The 26,289-nt window shown below is 44.4% G+C and overlaps 1 protein-coding gene across 2 annotated transcripts in view; it reads left to right on the top strand.

Moving 5' to 3' along the window:
* The window catches only part of LOC110841235 (uncharacterized), a 70,764-nt gene that overhangs the window by 22,431 nt on the left and 22,044 nt on the right, over positions 1 to 26,289 (top strand). Inside the window, exon 3 of one of the 2 annotated variants that reach the window (XM_087351335.1) lies at positions 21,992 to 22,279. The exons of the other annotated variant lie outside the window; for it this stretch is intronic. Within the exon in view, the coding sequence (XP_087207461.1) occupies positions 21,992 to 22,111 (120 nt within the window). The 3' untranslated portion in view covers positions 22,112 to 22,279. Of the gene's footprint in view, positions 1 to 21,991; positions 22,280 to 26,289 lie in introns of those variants that run through there. 2 annotated transcript variants of the gene reach the window in all.

Below are 26,289 nucleotides of genomic sequence, written 5' to 3'. Positions count from 1 at the left end.
TCCTTAGTTTTTGTGGATGCGAATCTTTGGCTTGTTTTAATACCGCGCAGGGGACGTTGTAGAAATCAGCAGCGACTGTTTGCATTTCGCTGTGTGTGACAGAGGTCGTTCCGGACCTAGGGTCGGTGTAAATCACGTGGCTACATCAGACGACCCTCCGGATTGTAAAGTCGGCGAACGCGAATTCATATTCAAGCGAATTACTTCTGCAGAACTTCGTATAAATGCAATGATAATTACAGCATTGCGCAGTCGCAAGTATTCTGCGTGGTAGCTAAAATCGAATCTCGTAATAATAGCCTTCGTGTTCTCGTTTGACAATAAATCTTTATTACTTGTGTTATGAATAATCATTTTACTTTATAGAAGTCCTCCCTTCAGAGATTCAGAACAGCGTCACGTTAGTTTTATACAGCGTATTAACTTGACATTACAACGACGAGTTCAGGTTTATTGCTCCTAAAACATTATGAGAACAGACAGACACTCGTGTTACGGGTTGCGAAGACAGGAAAGTTGAAGTGTGAGCAAACTGGAGAAAATTACACAGCGAAAAGCTTCGCAACCTAGGATCGTTCCAGGGTAGGATGCGATGGGTGGGACATGTAGAGCGCACGAGGTTGCTGAGGTGTGCGTACACAGTTTTAGTCGGAAAATGTTTTTTTTTTATTTAGTGTTCTGTCTGACGACAGGTCCATATGAACAGGATCCTTCCATCCTTTTCTCGGACTGGGACCTGTTCATATACGTTCTTGGCAGATGATCCAGAAGTGGTTTGCCATTGCCTTCTTCTGTGTGTGAATGGAGTAATTGTTGGGATGCCACGGAGGAAAACTCCGTGTTGCCTAGACCACGGCCTTGCCCAGCACAAGTTATAAATTCGGGCACCGCCGGGAATCGAACCCGAGACCCCAGGATTACAAGGCCAGCGTTCTACGGAAAATGTTAAAGGACGATTTAGGCTGCGATTGGACGGCTTTGGCGTCTTGTCTAACGCCGTGTGACGGCGCCCATACGTTCGGTTCAACTTGCATGTCACGTGTTCGAATCAGTTCGGCTCCGTCGTTCAGCCGATGAACGGGAAGACGTAGAGGGGGAGCGGGTGCTCAATGGCGAGCACTGTTCTCGGCGGGTGGTTAGAATTGGCGCGAACACTGGGTCCATGTGTCTGTTTGATGTTAACCAGGAGGGATGTCCAAAATCAAAGTAGTTTAGGGAATTTTAAAGAATGATTAAGACTCTGGAGTTTTGCCTCATCGAGTAACAGGTTGGAACAATGGAGGAAGTTCTTTTAGCAAATAAAAATTATATCTCATCTTGAAGGTGATTCCAGCCGAACCATGGATTATAGTCACAACTTTGAAATATTTATTCCATTGTATCAGAATTCTTAGTCGGAGCCCTACAGAGATTCGAACCGGGTACCTACCATAGGTCTGGAGCGTTACTAGCACCGAATCTGCAGCCGAGGAACAAGAATTCTTTTGAAGAATGACCGCACACACGGACCGATTTTCTCAAAAGTCGGTCATTTGACTTTGTCTCGAGTCCGTCCGTTGTGGCTCACACCCTCGCACGTCTTTTAACGAGACTCTCCGCACCCTTGCCCAACTCACCCTCGTCTTCAGCTGCGTGAGTCAGTAGCAGGCGACATATTTCCTGTCCGTCACTTTGTTTCGGTCATCTTCGCGAACGTGTATAATAAAGCTTTTGTAAGTTTCGTGAAGGAAATTCTTTTTCCACCAATTTACGTCAATAAGATCGGTCGCAAGGTCTTTTCTCCGTGCCGTGAACAAAGCTTGCCTCTCAAGAACGCGGGCCGGCGTCTGTTCTGCACAATTTTGGTATTCAGCGCAGCACAATTTCTTTCAAATTATTTCCTACGTTTCATTAATTAAAATTATGCCCAAAGTAGTGTGAATGGACTGCTCATTACGAACGACATGATTAGGCCTGCGTTTTGCTAAATGAATTACATCATCGAAAGGGTTAATGCTAATTTTAGTCTTCGTTTAATTTGGTTTCAATAGCTCTGAATTATCTGAGAATCACTGCAAACTGATTGACTCAAGCCTCATTAGCCAACCTTAATGATCTCTTCTAACCCCCCCCCCCGTTTCCTACCAACGAGCCACGCAGACAAGAGGAATTACTAACTTAAATCTGGGACGCTTTTCATTTATTTTAATTAACGATCAATTCTGCCTTCATTTACGAATATAATTATGATAATTCTTTCGAATAAGTTTTCCACTTCTTATTGACTGTAGCGTCGCATACGGCATTTTAAATATGAAGAAATGTAGATCTAATTCCACGGTGTAGAGTCCTTCCTGCGAAGCTAGTAGTGTCTCAGCGTGTCGACAAGTTTTCCTTCGTTTACGGTGGTCCATGGTTCATTTCCGTGACCGTAATTGCCCGTCACTGAGGCAGCTGAATACAGTCCAAACCATTACAACATGTTTCTTCAATATATTTTAATATTATTATCGCACGAGGAGACCGGAAGTGGTGAGAACCATCGGCTCTGCTGGTGGCAGGGACGCAAAGTAACCGCGAGCTCGAGCTACGTCACAGTAAGAGAAGGAAAGATGGAAAAGGGTCTGTCTGAGCATGCGCGCCGACCTCTCCACGTGCTCGGAGTTGTTTCGCGTCAGCTGTGCGACGTTGGTTAGAGTTTTTTGGAATTTCATTCCGCCGAAAGAATTTCAGCAACCTCGACCGGAAGACCTCAGTGCAGCCACCAACATCACGCGTCATTACGTCCCAATTACTGCCTTTTGTAATTGCATTAAAATCAGAATGCTGTTGCAGAGTGAAAACACTTAAATTTGAACACCCTGTGTGCAGTCTTGCGGGTACAAAATAACGCGTGGCATGTGACAACAACTGATTTTGTTCTGTTCTGTGGCCTACCTCGTTATAGGCCTATAAACGCAATGCGCGCTGTTCCTAGTTACGTCACTGGTTTATTGATTGTAGTCAGCACTTCGTTTGATTGAAAGCAACGAATATACGATGTGTTTGTTGACTTTCCTTCTCTCTTCATAACAATCGCCTGTATTTGAAATCGCTTGCACACCACTGATTTTGATCAGTATTTTTTCAAATCGTCATATTGAATAAGTAGGATTTGAGGTTCCCGCGGCGGTGGGTCCTGTCTTCTGGGTTCTGGTAGAAGTTTCCCAACGTTTCAGAGGTCCTTGCTGCCTTCATCATCAGGTCGACCGCCCTGATTATGGAGGCAGCAAGGACCTCTGAAACGTCGGGAAACTTCTTCTAGATCGCACGGCGCTGCAGCCCAGAAGACAGCCATCTTGTGATCATATTGAATCTCAGAACATAGCGCATGAGGCTGTCGTCTAGATTCATAATTATCACAGGAATGTTAGGAATATTTTAATCTTTCATTATTTCTTGGTAATTGAATAAAAATTTTCTTGGATATTATCCATCGTCTAGTAAATATAAAACGTAAAACGACGTTTCGGATATGGGACTCTATCTCCGTCTTCAGGTTCCTACACAGTTGGGCCCACTAGAAAGAGCTAATCCCTATCTCCGGACCACGTAAAACGACGTTTCGGAGATGGGACTCTATCTCCGTCTTCAGGTTCCTACTAGATACAGCTAATCCCTATCTCCGGAGATAGGGATTAGCTCTTTCTAGTGGGCCCAACTGAGTAGGAACCTGAAGACGGAGATAGAGTCCCATCTCCGAAACGTCGTTTTACGTTTTATATTTACTAGACGATGGATAATATCCAAGTAAATTTTTATTCAAATGACTCTTCACCATCGTCAAGAAGTTTTAGATTTGATATTTCTTGGTAATATCTTAAAGGTGCTCCAGCGAGCCACACGCCATGGAGGGAGGTGAGGCTCCACGCATTCTTAATGGCAATCCGTTTCCAGGGTTCTCTGTATACAGCAGACGAAAAGTAACTGCGACAATAGAGGACATGGCCTGGAACTTGCAGCTTTGGGGTAGGAACGCGTGTTAGTTGTTGGTGGTGTTCGGTTGGCAACCCTACCGCTGGGCTAGGCTCTTCTCAGAATTGTTAAAGTTTCTGGTTGGCTGGGCGAGGGAATGTAAGCTAGCCGTGTTGTAGGTATATGTAATTACAGTGCCCTGTTTGCGAATAACAAACACATCGACCACACCGATTACTAAGAGGGGTTGGGAGAATTTCAATACGTTACCACAACGAGGTTAGTAAAATGATGCTCTGGAAGGGAGTAAAGGCCCACGGCTGAGGGCAGCGAATGCGAAGTGATAATTAGGAGCCAAGTCGTGATGTGTTCGGGGAGATCTACAACGCGAGTGCTGATACGTGGACGCTAGTAGGAAGAAGACATGAGATTCGTTGTGAAATCAGTACAGGGGCAGATGGATGGCAGTTTGATGAGGACGGGTGTGAAAGTAAGCGACGTTTCGCTGCCACGGAAGAACACGAATTATGCTCACCAAGATTTAGCAGCGACTATCGTAGATGGGAGGATAATCTCAGGCGGGATGTATGGGAGATAGGAGTTGAAGGAGACTGGATTTTGTTGGCCGAGGACAGGGTCCGGTGGAGGGCTTTGGTTAATTCGGTGATGAACCTTCGGGTCCCGTAAGCCATCTGGTTGGTTGGGTCCACTATTTGGGAAGCCTGAGGGGAAGAGACCTCTGGGGAGACCTAGACGTAGATGGGAGGATAATATCAGGCGGGATCTATGGGAGATAGGAGTCGAAGGAGACTGGATTTTGTTGGCCCAGGAGAGGGTCCGGTGGAGGGCTTTGGTTAGTTCGGTGATGAACCTTCGGGTACGGTAAGCCATCTGGTTGGTTGGGTCCACTATTTGGGAAGCCTGAGGGGAAGAGACCTCTGGGGAGACCTAGACGTAGATGGGAGGATAATATCAGGCGGGATCTATGGGAGATAGGAGTCGAAGGAGACTGGATTTTGTTGGCCCAGGACAGGGTCCGGTGGAGGGCTTTGGTTAATTCGGTGATGAACCTTCGGGTTCGGTAAGCCATCTAGTTAGTTAGTTAATTATATACTGATTTTGGAAGATAGCAACAGTAAAGTAAGTGATAAGAGCGAAACATACGCACTTGAAGCTCGCAAGTAAACTTACGCATCAGTATACAAATTCACGGTACTTTGATTTTATTCAATTGCGGGCGTTGTTGTGTTAAACATTGAAACTGATGTAAAAAATAGATAATTCGAAGACTGTGTGAAACGTGTTTCACAACACAAGACTTATGACGTTGACTTCAATAAAACACGTAGATTCGACCACTACCAAGTATCGCATTGTCCACAAGTTTAATCTTAATTGCATTTTTCACATAATAATCCGATGTGGGGGTCTTCAGCGGCGACTGCTGGAAAGCAGCGGCTAACCAGCGGTGGGCTTGCAGTGCACCGCTGCGGCCCTCTTTGGTCTGCAACCTGGCGCTACCAGCGACAAATTTCCGAGCAGAACACAAAATGTCACACGTGGAATACTGCTACACAACACAATCTCTGCGGGAATGTAACCACAGGCCTGTGAAGTGTTTTGTGTTGAGTTATAAAGAATGATTGGGAATCGGGGATTGTAATCATCGCACACAAGATGGTCCAAAAGATGACTGTTTCAACTTCAGGGGAATTACACTGTTGTTGGGTGGGGGGGGGGGGTTACTTATCACGTACTGACATTAGAGACGTGGAATAATGAAACATGAGATGTCGGAGTAATGAATTTTGTCTCACAGAGATACGATTTGGGTGTGAGGTGGATTCAGGTGATTAAGGGAAGGATTAAAGGGCACATCTTAATGAACCTTTAGGACGAGAATGAAAGGGTATTTAGATGCAAAGAAATGTTTTCGGGAATAAAGAACATTCAGCTCGTGAATAAACCATGTTTGTGGCTGCAGAGCTTCTGCGCAACAGGCTTGAGCAGCGACCTAGTAGCCAGGGAGATGTTGACACGAACAGGTTGGGAGAGTCCATTGCACGAGCTGGCTTCTTGTTTGACTGTTGTGCTGCATCGTGTGGTTGTTGCTGGCCTACGTTTCAGATGGTACAGTCTGTGTGACGTAACGGACATAGGAAACAAGTCGTAAGATCGTGAAATAAATAATGAAAAAAGTTATGGAAAAAAGTGAGAGCCGATTACATTCAAGTGACAGTTCAGAATTGTTTATATTTACTTGCTTTTTATAGCGAACATTTAAAATATACGGAAGTTGACCGGAGGGTTTATTTGTGGTTTAGTGTGGGCGAGACACGCAGTCCTCGGAGCTAAGCTAAGAAAATTAGACTGAGAGCCTTTGAGACAAAAATATGGAGGGAAATAACTGGACCTAAGGCAGAGGATATTATGACCAAGGGCAGCCGAGGCTGAAAGTCCAATCGAAGACAGCCCGTGTGAGGGAGCAGCACAAGATAGCGGCTGTCTTCTGGGTTCTGGTAGAAGTTTGCCGACGTTTCAGAGGTCCTTGCTGCCTTCATCATGAACCGTCCTGATGATTGAGGCAGCACGGGCCTCTGAAACGTCGGTAGACTTCTACACGGCGCAAGAATCCAGAAGACAGCCATCTTCCTCCTACTGTGTCTTTTGCTGGAACAGTTGGTCACCCCTGTTTGTGACGGATGGCATCAGCGCCTGGGGCATAAACCCCCTAATTACGGCTGTAACTTCTCATGTGTAAGGGAAAATGAAAGCCAGAGATCAAGAAAGTAAGGGAAATTGTTACGCGTGGGACGTCACGTGAGTCATTCGAGGTCAGCTTAACTTCGGTAGCTGATACACAATCAGAAAATCAGAAACGGGACTGGCGCGGTTAAACGCGCATCAGCGTGACACTGCCGAGATACCACGTTGGTGAGGAGATGCGGGCTGCTGGATAATGATGAGAGGCGTTATGAGCAACGAGCAGGCGCGCTCGGATGCCTGTCTGACTACAGTATTGTGTGTGGGTTGATGTTCCATCGGTAAACAGATTAATACCGAAGCCTAGATTCCCATTACACAAACATTCTTAAGGACGGGTTGTATATTTGCAACATTTATAAGCGTATCCCGTGGGTGTGTCGCATATTCTGAGCACACAAGTTTTTCAACAGTGCATAATGGGGGTTATTTCAGAGCCCAAAGTCAGCGATGTTTTTCTTTTTATGAAATATAAAGGCAAGTGTGAGGAAACGTGACTCAGACTGCAAGTGACCCCCCCCCCCCCCGCCCGTGAGCTCGGTTTCTGCCTCGCGTTGGCGCAAAACAAGAAATAGTTGACAACTCGAATTGTTACTGTCACATCTGACTGTGTTTATTTATTTATTTAGTGTTCTGTCTGCCGACAGGTCCATATGAACAGGATCCTTCCATCCTTTTCTCGGACTGGGACCTGTTCATATACGTTCTTGGCAGATGATCCAGAAGTGGTTTGCCATTGCCTACTTCTGTGTGTGAATGGAGTAATTGTTGGGATGCCACGGAGGAAAACTCCGTGTTGCCTAGACCACGGCCTTGTCCAACACAAGTTATAAATTCGGGCACCGCCGGGAATCGAACCCCCAGCGTTCTAACCGCTAGACCACCGTGGCTATTTGTGTTTATTTACGGTATAAAAATGAACAATTTTACGTGGCATTTTTAACAGAAGAGACGGCTTGATCACCCACACTGACCCGTCGAGATTAAGTGTTAGAGATTCCGATTCAGAGCCGTGGACATATTTTACTAAAATTTCGCATAGGATAATTTTATGTAAATTCAAATGGAAAAAAAATGCAGAACAAGAATCTCATTCGTTTCGAAGTGCACCGCGCTCATGTGATCAGGACGAAAACGGAAGGATCCTCCAACTTCTTCTTTTGCCTGCTGGATGCACGTTAATGCTTTTGGTCCCTAGGGATTTTGTTATGAGGGACAGAGAAGGGATGTTTTGTGCGTCGCATGATGATTACCTCAGCCACGTAGATGTGCGTTGCACGTGCCTGTAGCAGATGTGACAAGAAACCACGCAAAATGCCAACGTGACGCCAGCGCGCTGACGTGTTCATGAGGACGCCTGACGACGCCTACCCTGCGCCGTTCTGGTGACACTTGCAAGCGAGGGCCCAGGTTCGTGGCCTGATGGTGCTGGCGTCCGTTGACAGTCTGTGAAACTGTGGGTGTGGCGGGGATTACAACAAATAATAGGACGTAAGCATGAACCCGGTCCGCTGATTTGGCTTTCGTCATGTAAGATAAAGACGGGCGAAGTTTGATCTGTGCAGTGAACACAATGTGTACACATAAAGATGTTTAATACTCGGAGCCATTACGTAAATGTTTTCTTAACCCGCGTAATTAATTTAATTTGTCTGTTTGAACAAGAGACGTTCACAGGCCAAGTGGAGATGAGTTGCGAGGACAAACTTCGAATCTTCCGAGATATCTCATTAAGCTGATTTCGCTTGCACAAGGCTGGTGGTTTTATGTTCGAATCTTTATCAAGGACGGAACTAATCCGGATCTTTGTTCCGGAGGAGAGTGACTTAAGTATCGCATGTTCTTCCTTAAGAGTTATGACAGAACGAAGACTTGTAAATATCCCACGCCAACAAGATTATCTCAACCTGCAGAGTTACGCGTGTAAGAAAGATGGTATTTTGAAATTCAAACATGGCAGACACAAATTCACTGCCACAGAGCAGTAGTCGCACCAAACTGAGTCGTATCGAACCGTGTTGTAAAACTCAGTAAGACTCAGAATTGAGTCGAGTGCCAGTGTTTTGTTTCCATGAGCCAGGTACTTTTAAAGCGATGAAGACCACTGTGCAGACTGGAACCGAAATTATGTTCGGTGACAACACCAACTCTTCTTATTCTTCTTTGAAATCTATTGGGTGCTGTCAGCGCCAAAGAGGTGAAATATGGCACATATGAATGCCTTCACAAATTGCGAGTCTGTGAACCCCAAAGACTTATAATTGTGTCAGGTACTGCCGAGCAATATCGATCCATCGATGAATATTCGAGGTTGAGAGGAAGCACGTATCCACACACTACAGTCAGTCCCGCATAAAGGAATCCTGGACCAAGCAACGAGGTCCTCGGTTAGGTCATGTGCCGAGATCGGGGCTAATGAATGCAAATTATCCTCTGTTGCTACGTCACTCAAATTATGTCCCATTCTACTCTATCATACTAACCTACAGCTACTTTTATTGTGAGACTGATCTTAAAAGTTTTGAAGAGAAACTCACACTGCGAAAAGTTCCAAAGGGGAACAAAGGGCACGGACGACCTTAAATTCAAAATATTGAAGACAGTTTCACTATTTTCAATATGCGTGGTACAAAAGAAACTTTTCATCGTCCGCTTCTTAGTGTCGCGTTTACAGCTCGGAACGCGACGTATTTTATAATAGCGAAACTTTCAAAGCGGAAAAGCCATCCGTATCGCTGTCATAATTAAAAGAATGTTGAATTAACTTTGTCGCTGGTATATGACTTTGTTAATTACTTCGGCTACAAAGCAGCAGAAATGATGAAAGACAACCGAACAAGAAAGAAGCCGGAAGATATTAACTGCATCGACTTCGAGTCGTTCCTTTGAACAGGTGACGCGACAGGACTCTGCTTGAAAGCAAATAGAGCGGAGTTCTTTCTCTGGAGGGGTTGTCGTCGTCGTCGTTGGCTACGTGCAATGGCCACAACGAAACTCCGACCTTGAGTGGACTCACGCGGACAGCGAGGCTGAGGGATAACCCAGCCCTTCTATGTTTCCCTTCCCCTTGAACTGTGATGCAGCTGATGCTCGGAGTTAGTCTGCGTCCACCGTGCGTACACGAGTCATCCTCGCGGTATTTAACTTTTAAGAATGCGCGAGGAGTTTCGTCATACGGCCCAGGATTCGAAAGCGTATACGTACGTTTTATTACAAGCTCATAAAATATGTTAGCATTTATGATACAGCGCATGCGCACAAGCCAAATCCACTGTCGCGCGCATAAAGGAGCTCCTCTCGTCAGGAGGGCAAAGCCGTTTCACAATCCAATAACACCGGCATCGCAGCGAAGTCATTAAATGTAATATGTTGCATTTATTTTTGCTTTCGAAGTGCCCGTGATTATTTAGGAAGTTTTAATACGCTCCTGAACACCGAACGCAAGAGTAACTAACGAATTGCCTGCCGGCTGATACGCAGTGAATTCATGGGAAAATTACGTAGTTTTGAAAAGCAACTATCAGCGTTCGGCAAACATTAGTGTACGCGTGTACTAACTTCCTTGGTAGTGTCTGTCCGTATTAGTGTACGTAGGAAGGCATTTTCACATGCAGGGCCGAAGAATCGATTTTAATTAAGTAAAACCTCGTAATAAATTTAATGATGTGTTCTGAATGACAGCTCGGAAGCTGTGTAGTGTTGTGGACGCAGTGCGAACGGCCCTAGATTCTTCTTTAACGAAACACGCATGTCGAAGACTCGCGCAGACATTCTCGGATTTCGACCCCTGGACGGGAGGACTGGTATTCGTCACTCAGTTGGTCGTCCGAGAACAAAAACGTTCGAGAAGTTCAAAACTTATCGAAACTCAGTAATACGACACGCCACTGCAATATTTCATTCCGATGAGGCCGGACCAGCATTACTTGAATTATGAAATAATTGGCGTGCGTGATAAGACGTCTCGACGCAACACCATCGGGAGTTAAAGACAAGGAAGAGAGAGAGAGTGATTTGATTGAGATTGACGCCGGAAATGATGTCAGAAGATCGTGAGCAGTGAGCGTGGAGATGCTCGTCCTTTCCCGTTGCTCCGTCCGGTTCGATGCCCGCCAACAGCCCCAGACTCTTGGCTCGACTTAACCCACCCACCCTCTGTAAAAGTGACCGGCGGCCGAGTTACGTTACGACGTAAATATTAACGGCGCACGCGTCATCTTCCGCGGAGGGACGACCGGTTTTAAACAGTTGGCGAAAGTGAGACGTAAATGAATGGAAAACAAGGCCCGTTACATCATCTTCAAGAGGTTCTTCTAAATTCTTGGCCATGACGCGCTCAACGAAATATTATTTCCCTCCTCAGAGCTGTCACTCTTTCTACCTGCTTCTACTCGAACCTTGTTGACTTTCTACACAATGTTTCTTCTCTCTTTTTCTCTATTCATTCTGCTGAATTTTTAACTTTCCAAGAGTGTCAATCAAGATAATCCACTTCTCTCTCTTTGCCTCTGATTCTCCGGTTGGATTTCATCGTTTCAGGAGGTAACTTTACAGCCAATAATCCAGTTAGTGTTGATGACGAAAAAGACCATCAGTTTGAGTGCGTTCCTCAGCGAAGAATGTCGCCATTTATAGTTTTCTATTAATGTTCCTTATGATTTCACGACCACTGACATAGGCTGATAAAAATTAATCACCTCCGAAGATATTCTCGTAAAAAATATATTTCTGTGACCTTCAGACCCTTGTTAAAGTTTCCTTTGCTGAAATCTTTCGAAACGTCATGCACTGTTACAGCTGCGTGCTGCTAAGTTCTTTAGGATGTCCAGGTAACCAAGAGCTGCCTGCCGAATTTTAATAAGTAATATATGGCTCAGGTACAAAGCTGTAACGTGGCTGAAGTTTTTAGGAAATGTGGGGGTACAGTGAGCGTAAAAGTGGCATACAACTCTGGAAATAAAGTGTGTGGCTTGGAGCAGGGGGTGAGGGCGTAGCTTTCCACAATTCGCAAACGAAGTAAGATGTTTCAAAAGTATTGAACACGAAGTTCTTAGTTTTAACGTCTGGAGGGACTGACAGCACCATCTGGATTTGACGCCTGTGGCAGACATCGCTCGTGTTTTGGGGCAATGTGAACTGAAGACTTTCCTGTTCTTGCATCTTATGAATTATACTCATAGAAAATCGAACCCTGTTAACACATGTTTTAAGTTTCGGAAGAATGCGGATGTATTTTGCTGATTAAAAGTAGCACCAGGCCGAGACTCTTGGCCCCTCGTTTTCAGAAATCCCGCTGCTAAATCTTTAATCCAACTCTCAGGCCTGCTCAATGAATTTTCTTTCGTTAACTTTCGGCAAATGTAATTGGCAACTACCTTAAGAAATCCACAGTGCAGTCGAGGTGCTTGGTTCGTGGTCTTATTATTCCTCGATGTCGTCTTCGTGTAGATGAGCGGGGCGACCGGAATTATCGTTTTGTGGGAGCTGTTTATTTGCAGGGCAATGTGTCCAAACGGAACTATTTTGCGAAAAGCCAGAACTGTTAAATATTTCCTCGCTTTTATTTTATTGACGAAATGATAAGTTGTTACTTTTCCTAGAGCGTACTAGTTTCTCTTGGACAGTTTCTACATAGCAAAATAACTACTGAAATATTTATTTCCATTTGTTTTTGTGCGAGCTTCCAGGTGGTCTAATGTAAAGCTCGCCAACTTTTCCGAACGTGAATAAAATTTGAAAGAAAATTCCCTCGGTCTAACGAGAATGTTTTATCTGAGGCTGAGTTAAACTGACTGCAGTGACCAGCAAGCCTGTTAGGCCTATAACTGACTTCTGCAGTCGAATTTATTTCTGTTTAAATGCGCACATGGCCGCGCCAGTTGGAGAATTTATTATTAACTCTTAAGGAGGCTTTAGAAAATTGTGCAGTGAAGAAGACCTTCGTGATTTGTGGTCTACTCTTTGCCAAATAGTATTAGGATGACGGAATAAGACAGCTTTATATCGACAGGTCACGTAGCACGCGTGGGAAAATATGATAAATAACTGGGTCACAACATTTAATATTATGCCCGGGAATTTTGAGAGGAAAGGTCATTTGGAAAATCTAAATGTTAATTGAACGATGATACATTAAAGGGTAATAATATTAAAATAGGTTTTACGGAAATGGGATGAGGGATCGGGATAGGAGTCAGTGGTGGATTCTTGTGAAGGCGGTAATTGACTTCCGTTCGTTGAACAGGAGGAGCTCGTCATCCTCCCACCAGCTGAGCGGCCGTTAGCGCTCCGCGGTGGTATTCTGTTCAGTTGGTTGTTTGTTTAACTGACGTTGTGATTAATAGTCGCGAAATGCGCCAAACGCTTCGAATAGAAACTTGCAAATTTACAAACACAGAAACTGTCTGCGGGCGTTTTGAAAGGCCCTGTGCTGAATTTAAAGTCGACTTAATATGCTTTAAACAGCTCTAAGTGAAGCAGGCGTGAGGTTTGTAATCATCGTATTTATAGAATTTAATTTGCTTGTCGTAGATAATGTTTCTTATCCTTCTTTATAAACCATCATCGAGCGCTGTGCATCTGCATCTGGTGAGCAGAAGGCGAAAATGCGGATGACCGAAAATTGCTGCCGAGTGGTTAGCACTCCTTCGTATTAGTCAGGTCCCGGGTTCAAATCTGGACGGGAAGAGCGGTTATCCTGACTCGGGGCATTTATAATTTCTCACATTCCCTGCAGGTCAATGCCGGGACAGTATTTAAAACTGAGCGAACGCTACCTTCCATATCCGTTCCAATTCATTATCCACTAATCACTCTTTCATTCTACGCTATATATAGTCGGAACTACCGACAACGTCGTTAAATATAAACCACTGATTGTAATGTAAAGAGTGGGACAGCGTTCATTCATTATTTTGATTTGCGTAGTACTCTGACGAAACTGAATGTCCTACAGCGTCGAGCCGTACAGAGGCTTTTAAAAACAGCGAAGCGATGAATGTTCAGATTGCATTTTAACATTGGGAGAGACGAAGAGGTTCCTCATCACAACGCCGTCAAGAACTGAGTGGAGACAGCTTCTGCAAGAATCAGAATAAAACCCTGGAGGCTGTTTCAGGTCTGTGCGGACTTCGGATGGCACTGGAAGGTCGAAGGGCCGCCGTCAGCACTCAAGACATTCAGCTGCCCTCGACGTGTCGACAGTTTCTGTTTTCCGCCCCTTCGAAATTCAGATAGTTCCAGCTGTGCCAGTTTGTTGCCTTAGTGAATGAAAGTGCAGATGTTGTTCGTTGATTTATATTCTCAGATGAAGCTGATTTTGAATTGTCTTATTGGACTGAAGTTATGAAGTGCGTTTGGAACAGATTCATACTCAGAGAGTAACAGTCCGCCAGATTTATAATCTCAAACAGAGAATCTGTGAAGAAATTACTGCCCCGAGTGCACGATTCTTGATGGACGACGTCTTAAGCAGTGACTTTGTTTTAATGCTCCTGAATAATGGCAAACAATTATCTTTCGATTCACGTCACTTTGAATAAATCTGAATGGACTGTCTTTAAAAGTGATGAATGAACGCTGTCCCGTTCTGTGTGACTGGAACACAGTTCCATTACAGCGTGCAAGTTTGTAGGGCGGATTTTGAACTCGTTGTCCGCTTCCCTTTCAGATGACTGTCACTTCAATTGTGTGTGAGAAACGACTTATTTATTCTCTGGCCCTAATAAATCACTCGCTATCTTGTTTGCAACCACAAGGCTACACACAGTATTGAGATTCTTCTCTCTGGCTTGCCTCCCTCTTACGACAATGCACGGCGGCAAATTTAGAAGTTTGATTTGACTACACCACACGAACAAAGGATGTTTGTTCTAACAAGAACTCTGTCAGCGCGGTCACATTGCCCGCTGACTGTTTTACTTTCGTGATTCATGACTTCTTTGCACATAAATATGTGTCTGTCTGCCGACGTCTTCAAACGAAATGGACATTTGCAAATCTGCACGACTTCTCTTTCTGAACAGAACTGAACAACAACTTCCGCGGTAAATTCAGCGCTCTACTGAGCATGAGCAGCGTAATCAACCTTTTATTTCCACTCAAAACGACACGAGTCCTGGATGGATATAATTTTACTGCTCGGTTCTCGTTTAGCTTTTGGCCATGAAGAAACCTACGAAACAAACAGCTACTTAAATGCGTCATCCGGCGATGAGCAGAAACTTACGTCCACTTGAGTTATGCAGAATTCCTTCAGTGTTATGTGGGCAATTGTAAAAGTAACCTACGTCCAAACACAACAGCACCAGCTTGTAACTCAAAATGCACAAGACATTCTTGAAGAATGAGTTATGCAAATTGGACACTCGCCACTTCTACTGGGGGCGGACTTCTGTGGTTATGCAGACGACCTATGCAATTAGATAGTTTTTGAATTTGACACATGGGAATTTACTTAAATGTGTCCGCTGTTACAAATCGGAAACTAATATGAAATTGCATCACTTGAGGCTCGCGCGAGTTCGAAACGTAACTCGTGATTTGCTCATCAGAGAAAACACGTGCAAGAGAATTGTCAGGGAACAACGGAATCCAAATTTTATGACGTCCGATTCTTTTCGTGAGAGATGTAAAATGACCCTTGAGCGTAAAAAGAATTTTTACGCGAAGCTTCAAAGATCATGGGAAACGTTACTGGTTACTGGTACTTTCATGTCCCTCGCAGAGAAGTTCTTTGCGCGCATGCGCGAACGTATGACGATGAGATCGCGTCTCGTCACAGTTCACAGATGAGAAATATTTGCTATTTTAAGGTAACAGAAAGGTTCGCTGTGGTCTTACTAGGCCGGATTCCTTTGACAAAGCTCACTCTCAAGAGGAAAGCTTTTTCATGATGCTTCTCCAGCCTGCCAAATGATTATTCGTCCGTTCGTTCGTCTCTCACTTTTTTCCCCTCCGACGCGCTGTCAGTTTGCCCGAGGCCCGAGCTTCCTTCGGGGTCGTCAGATTTATCGGCTTTTCGTTTGAGGGAGCGAGGCTTACACTTGGGATAGACTATTTTTTATCGGTCTGAAGAGAAAGTTTTCTTTCCCAAGCGAGTTGCCACTTTTTGTGTGGAAGCGACTTCCTTATTCCTGCCACATCTGATTTGAAAGTTATTCTGTACGTTATCGACGTTTGGGTGTCGTAGTTGACGCTCTTGCTTGAAGTATCGGTCCGAAGACAGACTGTCGTCGTCAGCGTTTCTTGCAAATTTCACGAACTCTTGCAAGTAAATGTTGGGATAATACATTAAAACAGGCCACGGCCGCTTCTACCCCACGTTCTCTGCTGTAATATTGACATTCGACGGAGACTCGTTAAATAAACGTCCAGGAATTTGGATCTAAAACTTCTTGACGATGGTGAAGAGTCAATTGAATAAAAATTTTCTTGGATATTATCCATCGTCTAGTAAATATAAAACGTAAAAAACGACGTTTCGGAGATGGGAGATAGGGGTTAGCTCTATCTAGTGGGCCCAACTGTGTAGGAACCTGAAGACGGAGATAGAGTCCCATCTCCGAAACGTCGTTTTACGTTTTATATTTACTAGACGATGGATAATATACAAGAACATTTTTATTCAATTGAGTCCAGGAATTGTTTCATCGGCGATTCGAATTTGGTTTCGTGACAAGGTTTGCCTCCGTAATGCAAGGTCCACACCACAAAACGGGCAATTAGTCACGTGAAACTTATCTTCTAGAGTATCCTGAGGCGGAAGGAAGACCGTGGATTACCGAAACAAAAGCTAAGTCTGTGTCTTCCTCGAAGACCTGTTTCCATACAGACTTTCAGGACACTGTTTTTAATGGTGGCAGTTTCTTCCACCTCACATGTTTGTTGGTTGTACTGGTTGTAGGAAAGTGAAATGTATGGGTTTGTGGTAGCCTTCAGTTGCATAACGTCCACACCAAATTTTATCAAAATCCGTCCAGTGGTTCTCGAACTGAAACATGCCTTCATACAGACAGACAGACGCGGCCAGCAATGTAGGTGGTGCTTAAGTTTCGGACGCATGGTGCAAACAGCACGTAGTAACTTCTGATGTCCGCCGCGCCTCGTCGATGACTTCGCACCTCCCGTGTCCGAGTCAGCATTGTCGCTTCTGGTACAGCCTCTGAGGAATAAAGTAAAACGAATTATATTCTAAGATGACTTTCTTCCGGGTTTCAGCGCTGTTGTAGTCTTTTAGAAGTTTAGAAACTTCTACCGGACTGCGCGGCTGTACAACCCACCAGACAGCCATCTTCGTGATAAACTCAAACCCTACTTGTAGCAGAATTGCCCTGAGTGCGGCTTCAGTTTCATTTCCCTCGCGTCTACGTTTGCTTTTAAGGTCGAAACTTTATGTCAGTTCTGCAGTCCACGTGTCTGACACGCGGCGCCTAAGTAACATTTGCTGACATCGCTCGCTTAACCGCTGCGAACAGAGTCCCTCGGGAGGAGCTTTGACGCTGGACGTACTGGACTGACGAGGGTAAGTTGGAGTGATCGCGAACCTATGCGTGACAACGGTTTCAGTAGAGAACGATTTTTTTTTTAAAAAATGAAATTACAATTGAAAGCGTGGTCTTAGCTGAAATTATACTATTACAATTTATCAACTGTTCTTGTCATTGTGAATTGTATGCGTTGAAATGTTCTCGGATTAAATTGTTAAAACACTTTGAAGTCGTAGAGTTTTTGCTGTCATGGCAGTCGCACTGAATTTATCGTCAGTTGCTGTGCGTGTGTGTGTGTTCATTGCTCGGTTCTGATGTGAGTGAACAGCGTATAAAATTCCAAGTGACTGTTACTCCCGACTTTAGTCACAGTTACCGTTGTGTACAGATTCGTACAATGTAACGCAGACCATGAAACTTCCTGGATTCGTTTGCTGGTGGACACAGGATCGAACCCTAGCGGGGTCTTGCTTTCTTATGATGCTTGCAGGTCGTAAGGTTTAAGGTTCTCATGATAGTGTAAATATGTGTGTTTCTAGGGAAAGGGGGGGGGGGGCTGGAAATCCTAAAGAAAAATAATATTTTTTTTATATTTTCCCGCATTCGTGGCATTGGTTCAGGGATTAATTTAATTCTGTTTTAGCCTGGTGTAGGAGACAGAATCAGATGTTAATCAGAAATTAGCAGCACTTAACCATTGCCCACCTGTGTGGAGTAAAGGCACGCAGACATTTGTGTCTGAAATACGTCACAACTGAAGAAATAGGCACAGGTTGGAAGTATTTTGTGAGAGACGGTGTACCCGAATCATGTAATGGATGCTCTAATACCCTCTAGAGAAATATTCTTACTTACCAGTTAAGGTGCAGGAAACAGTCGCAGCTTGTCCCTAAAAGTTGGGCAGGGATCAGGAAGCCGATGTTCTACCGACGATACTTGGAGCGGTATTAGGGTGCTGCCAGACAGACATACGAGCGATCGAGCGCGCAATAAAAGAAGGTGAAACACCCGCTTTTATTACGTAAGTGTTCGCGGGGGACGAGCGATGTCACTGTATCCGAGGTCGTGGCGTCGACTCTTGGCATTCGTCGCAGGAGCAGATGCAGAGACTCAAGGCGGACTGCTGTCAGTGAATCACGACGGCAATGGCAAAGAATGACATCGGAGATTCTATTTACGATGTTCAATGAAGACGTTGCCAATATAAATTATAAAATTCCCCGCAAAAACTTTCTTCAACAGAAAAACAGTACTTTGCATACAGCGAAGCGTCCTTGAAGTCAGTTTGAAGCTTTTTTATAACTTCCCAGGCTGTCTGATCGTACCCTTAGGCTAAACTCAGAGTAAATTAAGATTAAACTGAGTAATTACACAGTTAGTGTGCTCATGTTAGCTGATGATGTAGTAATATCTCAATGTTTGATCCGAAGCTTTCACGGCGACTGAATATAACAAATTCTCCTCGTCCTCAGGCTAGCCTGAGGACGAGGACGAAGATAGTTCTCGAAACGTTGGTGATTTCTTCATTAAGCCATCTCACACGGCCGGTAGCCCGAGAAGAATTTGTTATAATATCACAACAATTTCAAATAATTGGCAGAAAATTATGTTTGAGTTGTATAAATTACGTGTCACCCTTTATTCGAACATTTCTGCGTAAAAACAGTGGCTTTGTAGCAAAATGTCCAGTGGGATAAACATAAATAAATATAGGAAGAACAATTTCAGAACGTATCAGATTGTAATTGACTGGGTTGCGCTGGTACCTACAGTGAGAAGATTGGACATTCCAATGCTGGAGCGAGAAGAAGACCTATAAAGTTAATAAACTGCGAGCAATATGCAGATTGATTTGAAAACTTCTGAAGAAAAGCAATAAGGAAAGTAGCTTTAAAATTGTACGAGTCTGCGGCAGTTTCAGTGCATTTATACGGCAAGAAACCGCGGGCCGTGGGAATAAAAGGGATTTGAATACGTAGAGACAGTGCCCGAGAGGCGCGGGTATCTGCACTGGACCAATGGAAACAATTTAAATGCAGATGGAAAAACAAAATGGGGTAGAAGGTAGAGCGGAGAACATTCTGGAAAGAACGCGTGAGAGCAACGGATGATTACAAACTTCGAAACACAGCCACTTTGGAAGTTGAGTTACAGGACGACCCGGAACAGGATGGACGGCTTCGTAAGCGATGTGAGGGTTAAATTTGCCTTATTCGTGCGCTGTAGCAGTAGAGAAAGGCAGACAGACAGAACATTACGTCTTTGAAGAAATCAAAATATCACATGTACTACACTGATTATGGCCGTAACATTCGCCTCTACCCTTAGAGTCGTGCTTCTGAAATGCTTACAGTCGATGGACGAACAAACTTCTGAGGTCGGACCGACACTAGCGCGACTTGCGATTGGGACGAACAAGGATGTGTGGAAAATAAATTTTGTATGGCGATTGGATGAAAGAAAGAAGATATTTTAACTTGCCCAGGATTCGATCCTGTTACAAATGTATCGTGAATTGGGACAGATTCGTATTGATTTACAATACTTAAAGGAGACTTTGAGACCACGTGATTTGTGTAGTTTAAAAGTGGAGTTGCGTAATCTGAAAAAGAATGTAATATTCATGAATATTATTTTCCGTCCATGTGAATTTGTACCGTACTTACTTTCCTGGATTTTATCTGGGAAGGGACACAACTGAGTTTGGCCGTCGGAGAAAAAAGGATAAAACAGCGGAGAATAACACTAACGTGTGGAGAGAAAAATGTGTAGGCCCTTCGTCCACTTACGAGGAGGTTAAGTGGTGTCAGCCCCGTTACACGCGCGGCTGACTGTCATCCGGCATGACGTTTCCCCTCTGCAGCCGAGTCTCTTGCTGTCAGTGGCAATATCAGTCCGTACGCCGAACGTCCGCGTCTCCTGTCCTAGTTTCCCGTTTTCTTCCAATTTCTCTTGAATCTTACTACATTTTTATGGAGTTCTACTCTGTCACTCTTGTACCAGCTTTAATTATACCACGTGACCTAATGCCATTACTTAATGTCTTCGATTTTAACGTTGCCTACATAAAGCGTTAATGTTTGCATTGTGAATAAACACGTTTTGTCTCGCAAGTTATTGTTAGATTTATAGGCGCCGTTATTTGTTAATCCCAGGGAAACGCAATGATTTTTCTCTCGATCCGCGGATCAGGAGACGTAAGAAACCGTTTCTCTGCGCAGAATTATTTATGCCCTCAGTTTCGTCGTCCTTCGACTGCATCAAACCGTCCAACTGAATGCGAGTGAGACTCTTATATCAGGAGGACAGCTTGGTATTCGGACCACGGTTCGTCTTTTGCTCTTTTCTAACTTTGCTAATTGAGGTTTGGCTCCAGAGCGCACAGTGAACTAAGTGTCTTCAATAGAATGTGCGAAGAACGGGCGTTTAAGCTGCAACATTTGAGCTCACTTCACGCAATGCAGCGTCCACGTGGAGGAACTTGTGAGAACCTGCGACCTGCGCCGTCTGACGGACTGGTCTGATGGGCATTGTCATTGACAGCTCTTCCTTCTTGCCTTTCCCTTTCGGCGCTCAGTTGTGATTTTCTGGTCTTCGGAAAAATTGTGTCCGCCGCTGGTAAGTAAATCTTCCCGGGTCGCGCTGCTTCGGACATTGTGGTAATGCTGGCAGGACTGGGGCAAATTTGCATTGGGCATGCGCCAGATTTGTTAGGGTTACACAAGATCCTTCGGGACCCTTAGCTGCCAACTATCTCCTACCTTGCTTTGTGTTACATTAATTCATACATTTACTGTTCTTTTTCAACTGATGTCTTAATTTAATATTATGTTTCGTGTTTTTGGATGAAATAGCCGCTTCAGGTGGCTGAATACTATTCCTAGCGATTTACGTCTTAATACGTACTTTTATAAATATTTCGGTAGTTAATGATCGTTTTGGGAAATAATATTTCTTACTTGCGGGCAACATTATTAATTTAGAAGAAAATAAAAAATACCAGAGTTGGTATTCATGGCCGTTATCCGCGGGCCAGAATCCATAAATAGAAAAAAAAATATTACAGAAGATAAACACGGCCATGGATGCTGTGTCTCATTTAATTTCTTATAATTTTAAGAGATGGTTTTTCATTTTGTAGTTTGAATTGCTCTGCGTCTCTTGTCTTGGTAGGAAATTCCGCTGTCGATTGGGCCCAGCGGAGTAACTGTTTTCCTGATGACGGAAATAGTTTTGTCTCCGAAACGTCGTATTTTTAAAAAAAAAATTCAAGATGATGGTTAATGTCCACGACGTTAATTATTTTAACAATCGCAAAGCTTGAAATTTAGAAGGAATGTCTTGTTTGACGATCTGTTGAAGAGTCTGTGCAGATGTGCGTTCGTGAATCATTTAAAGTGATTTTTAACGACGCAACTGGGTTGAAATGGTCTTCTGCTTAGTGTTGTTACAGACAGGTTCACATAAATCCGTTGTTCAAAGATGACACATGAGAGGACTCGAAAGCGGAAACCGCTCACGAGGGACAAGGAACGAGCGGTTAACGTAAAATTGAGCTACCACACTTCAAACCATCTCAGTGTTGTGTTACGAGCTTGCGGCTGGTGGATGAATGCGAGAGGTGCTTAAGAGACTTGCGGAAAATCTCGCAGGTCTGAAGATCAGCTGACATTGAAAGTGGTACGAACATGTTACAGGATTTCAGAGAGTCTGTAACGCGGCACCCTCACGAGACTGGAATCTGCAAGAGCTGTGCCCACTGCGGTCTGCACAGTGAAAATAAATACTTTTCAATTTTATCATTACAGTGTTACGACAGGGTTAGACTGTCTCTGTCAGTGTCCGCCCCTCAGTGTCAACGTGAGTGGAATTACATTGGCAGAGGAAGACCGAAGGACTCGGACAGGAACCTGTCAAGGTGGCACTAGTCCACCGAGGTCCTTGAGACTGCTTGCAGAATGATGTTGGAGGTCGCTGGACCAGATTCGGTGGAGGAGACTGTTAGTATTGTGGAAACGTATTTACGCTTTTACAATTGTATGCGACATTTCAATAGCGGTTGTTGCGAATCTAGATTAAATAAACTCTAAATTTTTCACGATTTTTATTATCTAGCATGTTTATAAAATCTTCCATTCTTCTTCGAACACGTGGGATAGAACACAGTGGGAACCATTGTTCGTGGAGTTTTTGTATTACCGTTCGGAAATCTGGTTGTTTTCACAGCGAACGCTTGGTACCTCGTTTCAAATCACGTGGTACACAGAGCTGAATGCTGTACGAAACAAAGTACAGTCTTGTTGTACCTCTGGTGCGTAGTCAGCCAGAACAGTGGGGCCAACTCTGTGCCATAGTTACCACCTCCGCGCCTCACCTCGACTTTATATATATGTTTTAAGTTGCTGAAGAAGGGAGACAAACCATTTATATCTGTGTTTTCCGTTTTGTTCGTCGTGATGATGGAGACAGTAAGGACCTCTGAAACGTCAGTAAACTTCTACCAGACTATAGGGGCTACAACCCAGAAGACAGCCGTGAGCACCTGAGATCCTTCTCGGACTCGACAAAACATTTGTAATCTAATCCTTTATTTATTTCAATTCTCACAAACGTAATAATTTCTCATTTGCGGAGAACACAGTCCTGGTTTCAGAGACTCTTGATACTCGAAGTGGTGCCTGGAGATCGAGTTACATCTGACATCCATTAGCGAGATGTAATGGACTCTGTATGATAAGGAATTAACGACTGTGTGTTGCAAATGGGGCGAAAGATTATCGGAAATAATAAAATCCAAATTCGTAGTCAACGCAAGGCTAGGAGGCATTGCCAGCTCTCATGGTCCAATTTCCTATCTGCGCTGTTTTGAGGACGCTTGCAGGGAAGTGTTTTGGAAACAAAGGCACATGGAAATAATTGAAATCAAGGATGCGAATAATTGACGATAAAACCACATAACGAGGAGCTTAATATTTTGCTCTGTTTCACTCTGTGGTTAGGGTAAGTGGAACAAAGACGGTGGCAAATGGAGGACATGTGGAACGCATGAGGGAAATATGACATGCTTGCAGAATTTTTGAAGGGATATCACGAGTAAGGAGGAAACCACTTTGGAGACCGAGGTGTGAAACGAAGAAGCATGCTTGTTAAAGTTCGAGCTTTCTAAGCACACCGTCTGTCCTAACTCCGTCATCTTCTCAAGTTCCTGCAGGAAACCCTGGGATTGTAACTGAACGTCTCGTTCCTACTGCTGGTCAGTTCGTCGGCTGCAATGATTCTGCCTTTCCACGTCCGCGTGGAAGCTTGATAGTTGCTCAGCTGGCCAGATGCATCCGTAAGGTCCATCACAGTGCTCACTTCATGACCAATCATGACTCAGTTTGAACCAGTGTATCGAATTAAACCTATTTCCTGTTATTCATTCTATTATCGTCCACCCAAGTTGTCTGTCTGTCTGTCTGTTTGTGGTTTGCCGGTTAAACGGTAATCGTCCATGCGTTCTACATGTCCCACCCATTCCTGCTGATTTAATCCCAGTATCAAGAGTGGGCGGAGAAGCTCGTCTTCTTGTGTTCCTGTCTCAGATGGAGATCTCAGCTTTCACTCCTATAAAAAGCAACAGATAAAATCTCATGAACTGTGCGACTTCATGCGTCGTTAAGTAATCCGATCATCCCGCGTCTTCTTTCAACGCCACGTAACGAGCGCCCTCAACCCAGCGTCCAGACAGGAAGCAAAACGGACTTGTTCTTTGCATGCGCAATGCTTGTTGCTGTCCGCCCCTGGCTCGCCGTCTGATAAAACAAAGGATCACCCCGCAGGCGACTCAATTTGCTTCGCCCTTCGACATTTTCGTTCCCTCAACTGCCTTTTCTGTTCCTGCCATCGGATGTTATTCATAAAAGCCGAAATACTCGGCGCGGTTGATGACAGCCTGTTTCAAAACGAAAACTTCCTGTAAACGAACAATCATTAACGAATCCGATGCTGTCTCATGTCTGGTGTTTCAGTAAAACGCTTTCCAGCAGGTGTGTAGCTGACATCGTAACAGACAGACTAAGACGCAGGCGACTTTTTGGGTGTTCAGATCCGTAAAATAAGGACGTCAAATGACAGCTCGAAGTCAGAAGATGCCAGAAGGATTAGCTCCTGAGCGCTGAAGAAGAAATGCATTCACTGCACCATCAGTCAACTTTGTCCCAGGAAAGCGCTCGAAAGCCTCGCAAAAGACGTGTCAGCTGAGAAATTTGAATGCACAGAATTTGTTGATTAATTGTTTGTTAGTGTATCTAAGGTTTTGAATTTCTTCTTCTATAAAACACCGAGACTATGGTTGATTGGATTAAGTGCCTGATGGATCTATGTTGTACTTTTGCAGCCGTGAATCTTAAGAGACAATCACATGAACCAAATCCCGGGACTGTGGGAGGGAGACTGGACTTTATTCCATGCCAAGTGACAATTCACATACGTTGTGACTGAGCAGTTAGGCTTCATCTAAGAAATTATGCTTGAAACAAACTGAAAACTTTTAGGGCGTGGCTAATAGATTCAAAGTTTCCTCTGGAGTACTGTCGCAGCGCTTCGGAGGAACCTGCTGCCTCCGAATTTAGAGTATAACTGGAGATGAAAGTAACAGGTTCCTTCAAAACTGTGGTAATCGCCTACAGGAACACGTAGTTGCTTCATGCGGGGAAGAAACACAACTCATAGGTCCACCGCCTTGAAATCCAGGAATCTCAGACGCTCTTAATATTGTGTGCGTGTTTTAAAGAGCATAGCTAATGGTGTCGCATTACTACAGAATCACGTAAAAAGTGTCGCTTCCAAATCACAAGTTCAATCGCTTGTATATTATCAATTATAGGAAATTTAAAAACACGAGTTTGGGTTGACTTCCAGTAACATTTAGTGAATATCTGCTTAGCGTTTTTCCTGTTGAAGCTCGCGGACAAACGTTTTAATTTCCAACAACGTCACTTTCGTGCTCGTCGTCCAAATAACTCTTGATGATGAAGGAATGGAAAACAGGAAAACGTGAACCGGGGAACAGTAACACAAGTGATAAGAACATCGAAGAAGTCCGTATCGTTTTCACGCAAAACTAATTTCTATTAAAAATGCATCGCCTCCCGCTACCCAGGCGACTGGAGATCAGCTCAAGGATGAAGATGAAAGCGCTGGTACTGATCCCCATTAAGAGCAAGTAGAATGCCGGTTGCATGTGATTCATGGTGAAGCTGTAGTAATTGTTAAGGGGGCTGTAGATACCGAGCGCCCCTGCTCGTAGTTTTGCGTTGTCGAAGAGCGTCTTCTTCCATTGCATGAAGATGCCAGCCTCCACGACTCGCTGAATAATGTCGTTGATTCTGTCCAACAGCGGATGTCCCACATGCATCATCATGACGTGATTTCCGTGCATTACGACGCCATCGTCGATGGGGCAAAGCAAGGGTTTCGAGTTCTCGTCCATTAACCTCGAACTCGCATATTGTTCATCTGTTGATAACTCGTCCAGTATCAGAGAAATGTTCTTAAACGTGAAGGCCCATTTTAGACAAATGGCGTGCACGGGACACGACATTCTGTTTCGTAATATTGTCGAAGCATGTGCGTCACCGCTTTGACGGTACACGTCGTCCAGGACGGGGTGATATCCGTACTTTATTTCGGACGCCAGCATCTGGTCCATGTCCTCGACTGGAGACTTATAGCCCGACTCGGTGAGGAATGTTGTTAGAACTGACTGGAAGATGGCGTTGACTGCGAGACTGAATAATAGCCAGGCCACGAACACGACGCGCACCGCATCTCTGCGGGGCAATGCAGGAGCCGTTACTCCCAGGATGACAGCCCAAGCGCACGTCAGACTATCTGTCACAGTCCAGTACGCTCGAGGCTTCGAACGAGCACCTCCACATCTGGAAACCAGGGTAACTGTGGTGGATATGACTGCCAGGGTTGTTACCAAACACAACCACAGCTGCGGGGAGAAAATCCGGAAGATGCTGCTCCATCTGGGATGCTTAAAGGCGCACGGCACGTACCAGAGCATCCGACGCGACAAGTAGCTGATCGTGGTGTCTACGTACTCCTCCCATCCCCA

This window comes from Zootermopsis nevadensis, unplaced genomic scaffold (assembly GCF_977971745.1).
Source record: "Zootermopsis nevadensis isolate Lab colony 2312 unplaced genomic scaffold, Znev_1.0 Znev_ptg000019l, whole genome shotgun sequence".
In the NCBI taxonomy this organism is placed as follows: domain Eukaryota; kingdom Metazoa; phylum Arthropoda; class Insecta; order Blattodea; family Termopsidae; genus Zootermopsis; species Zootermopsis nevadensis.
This window is presented reverse-complemented; position numbering and strand designations above follow the sequence as displayed.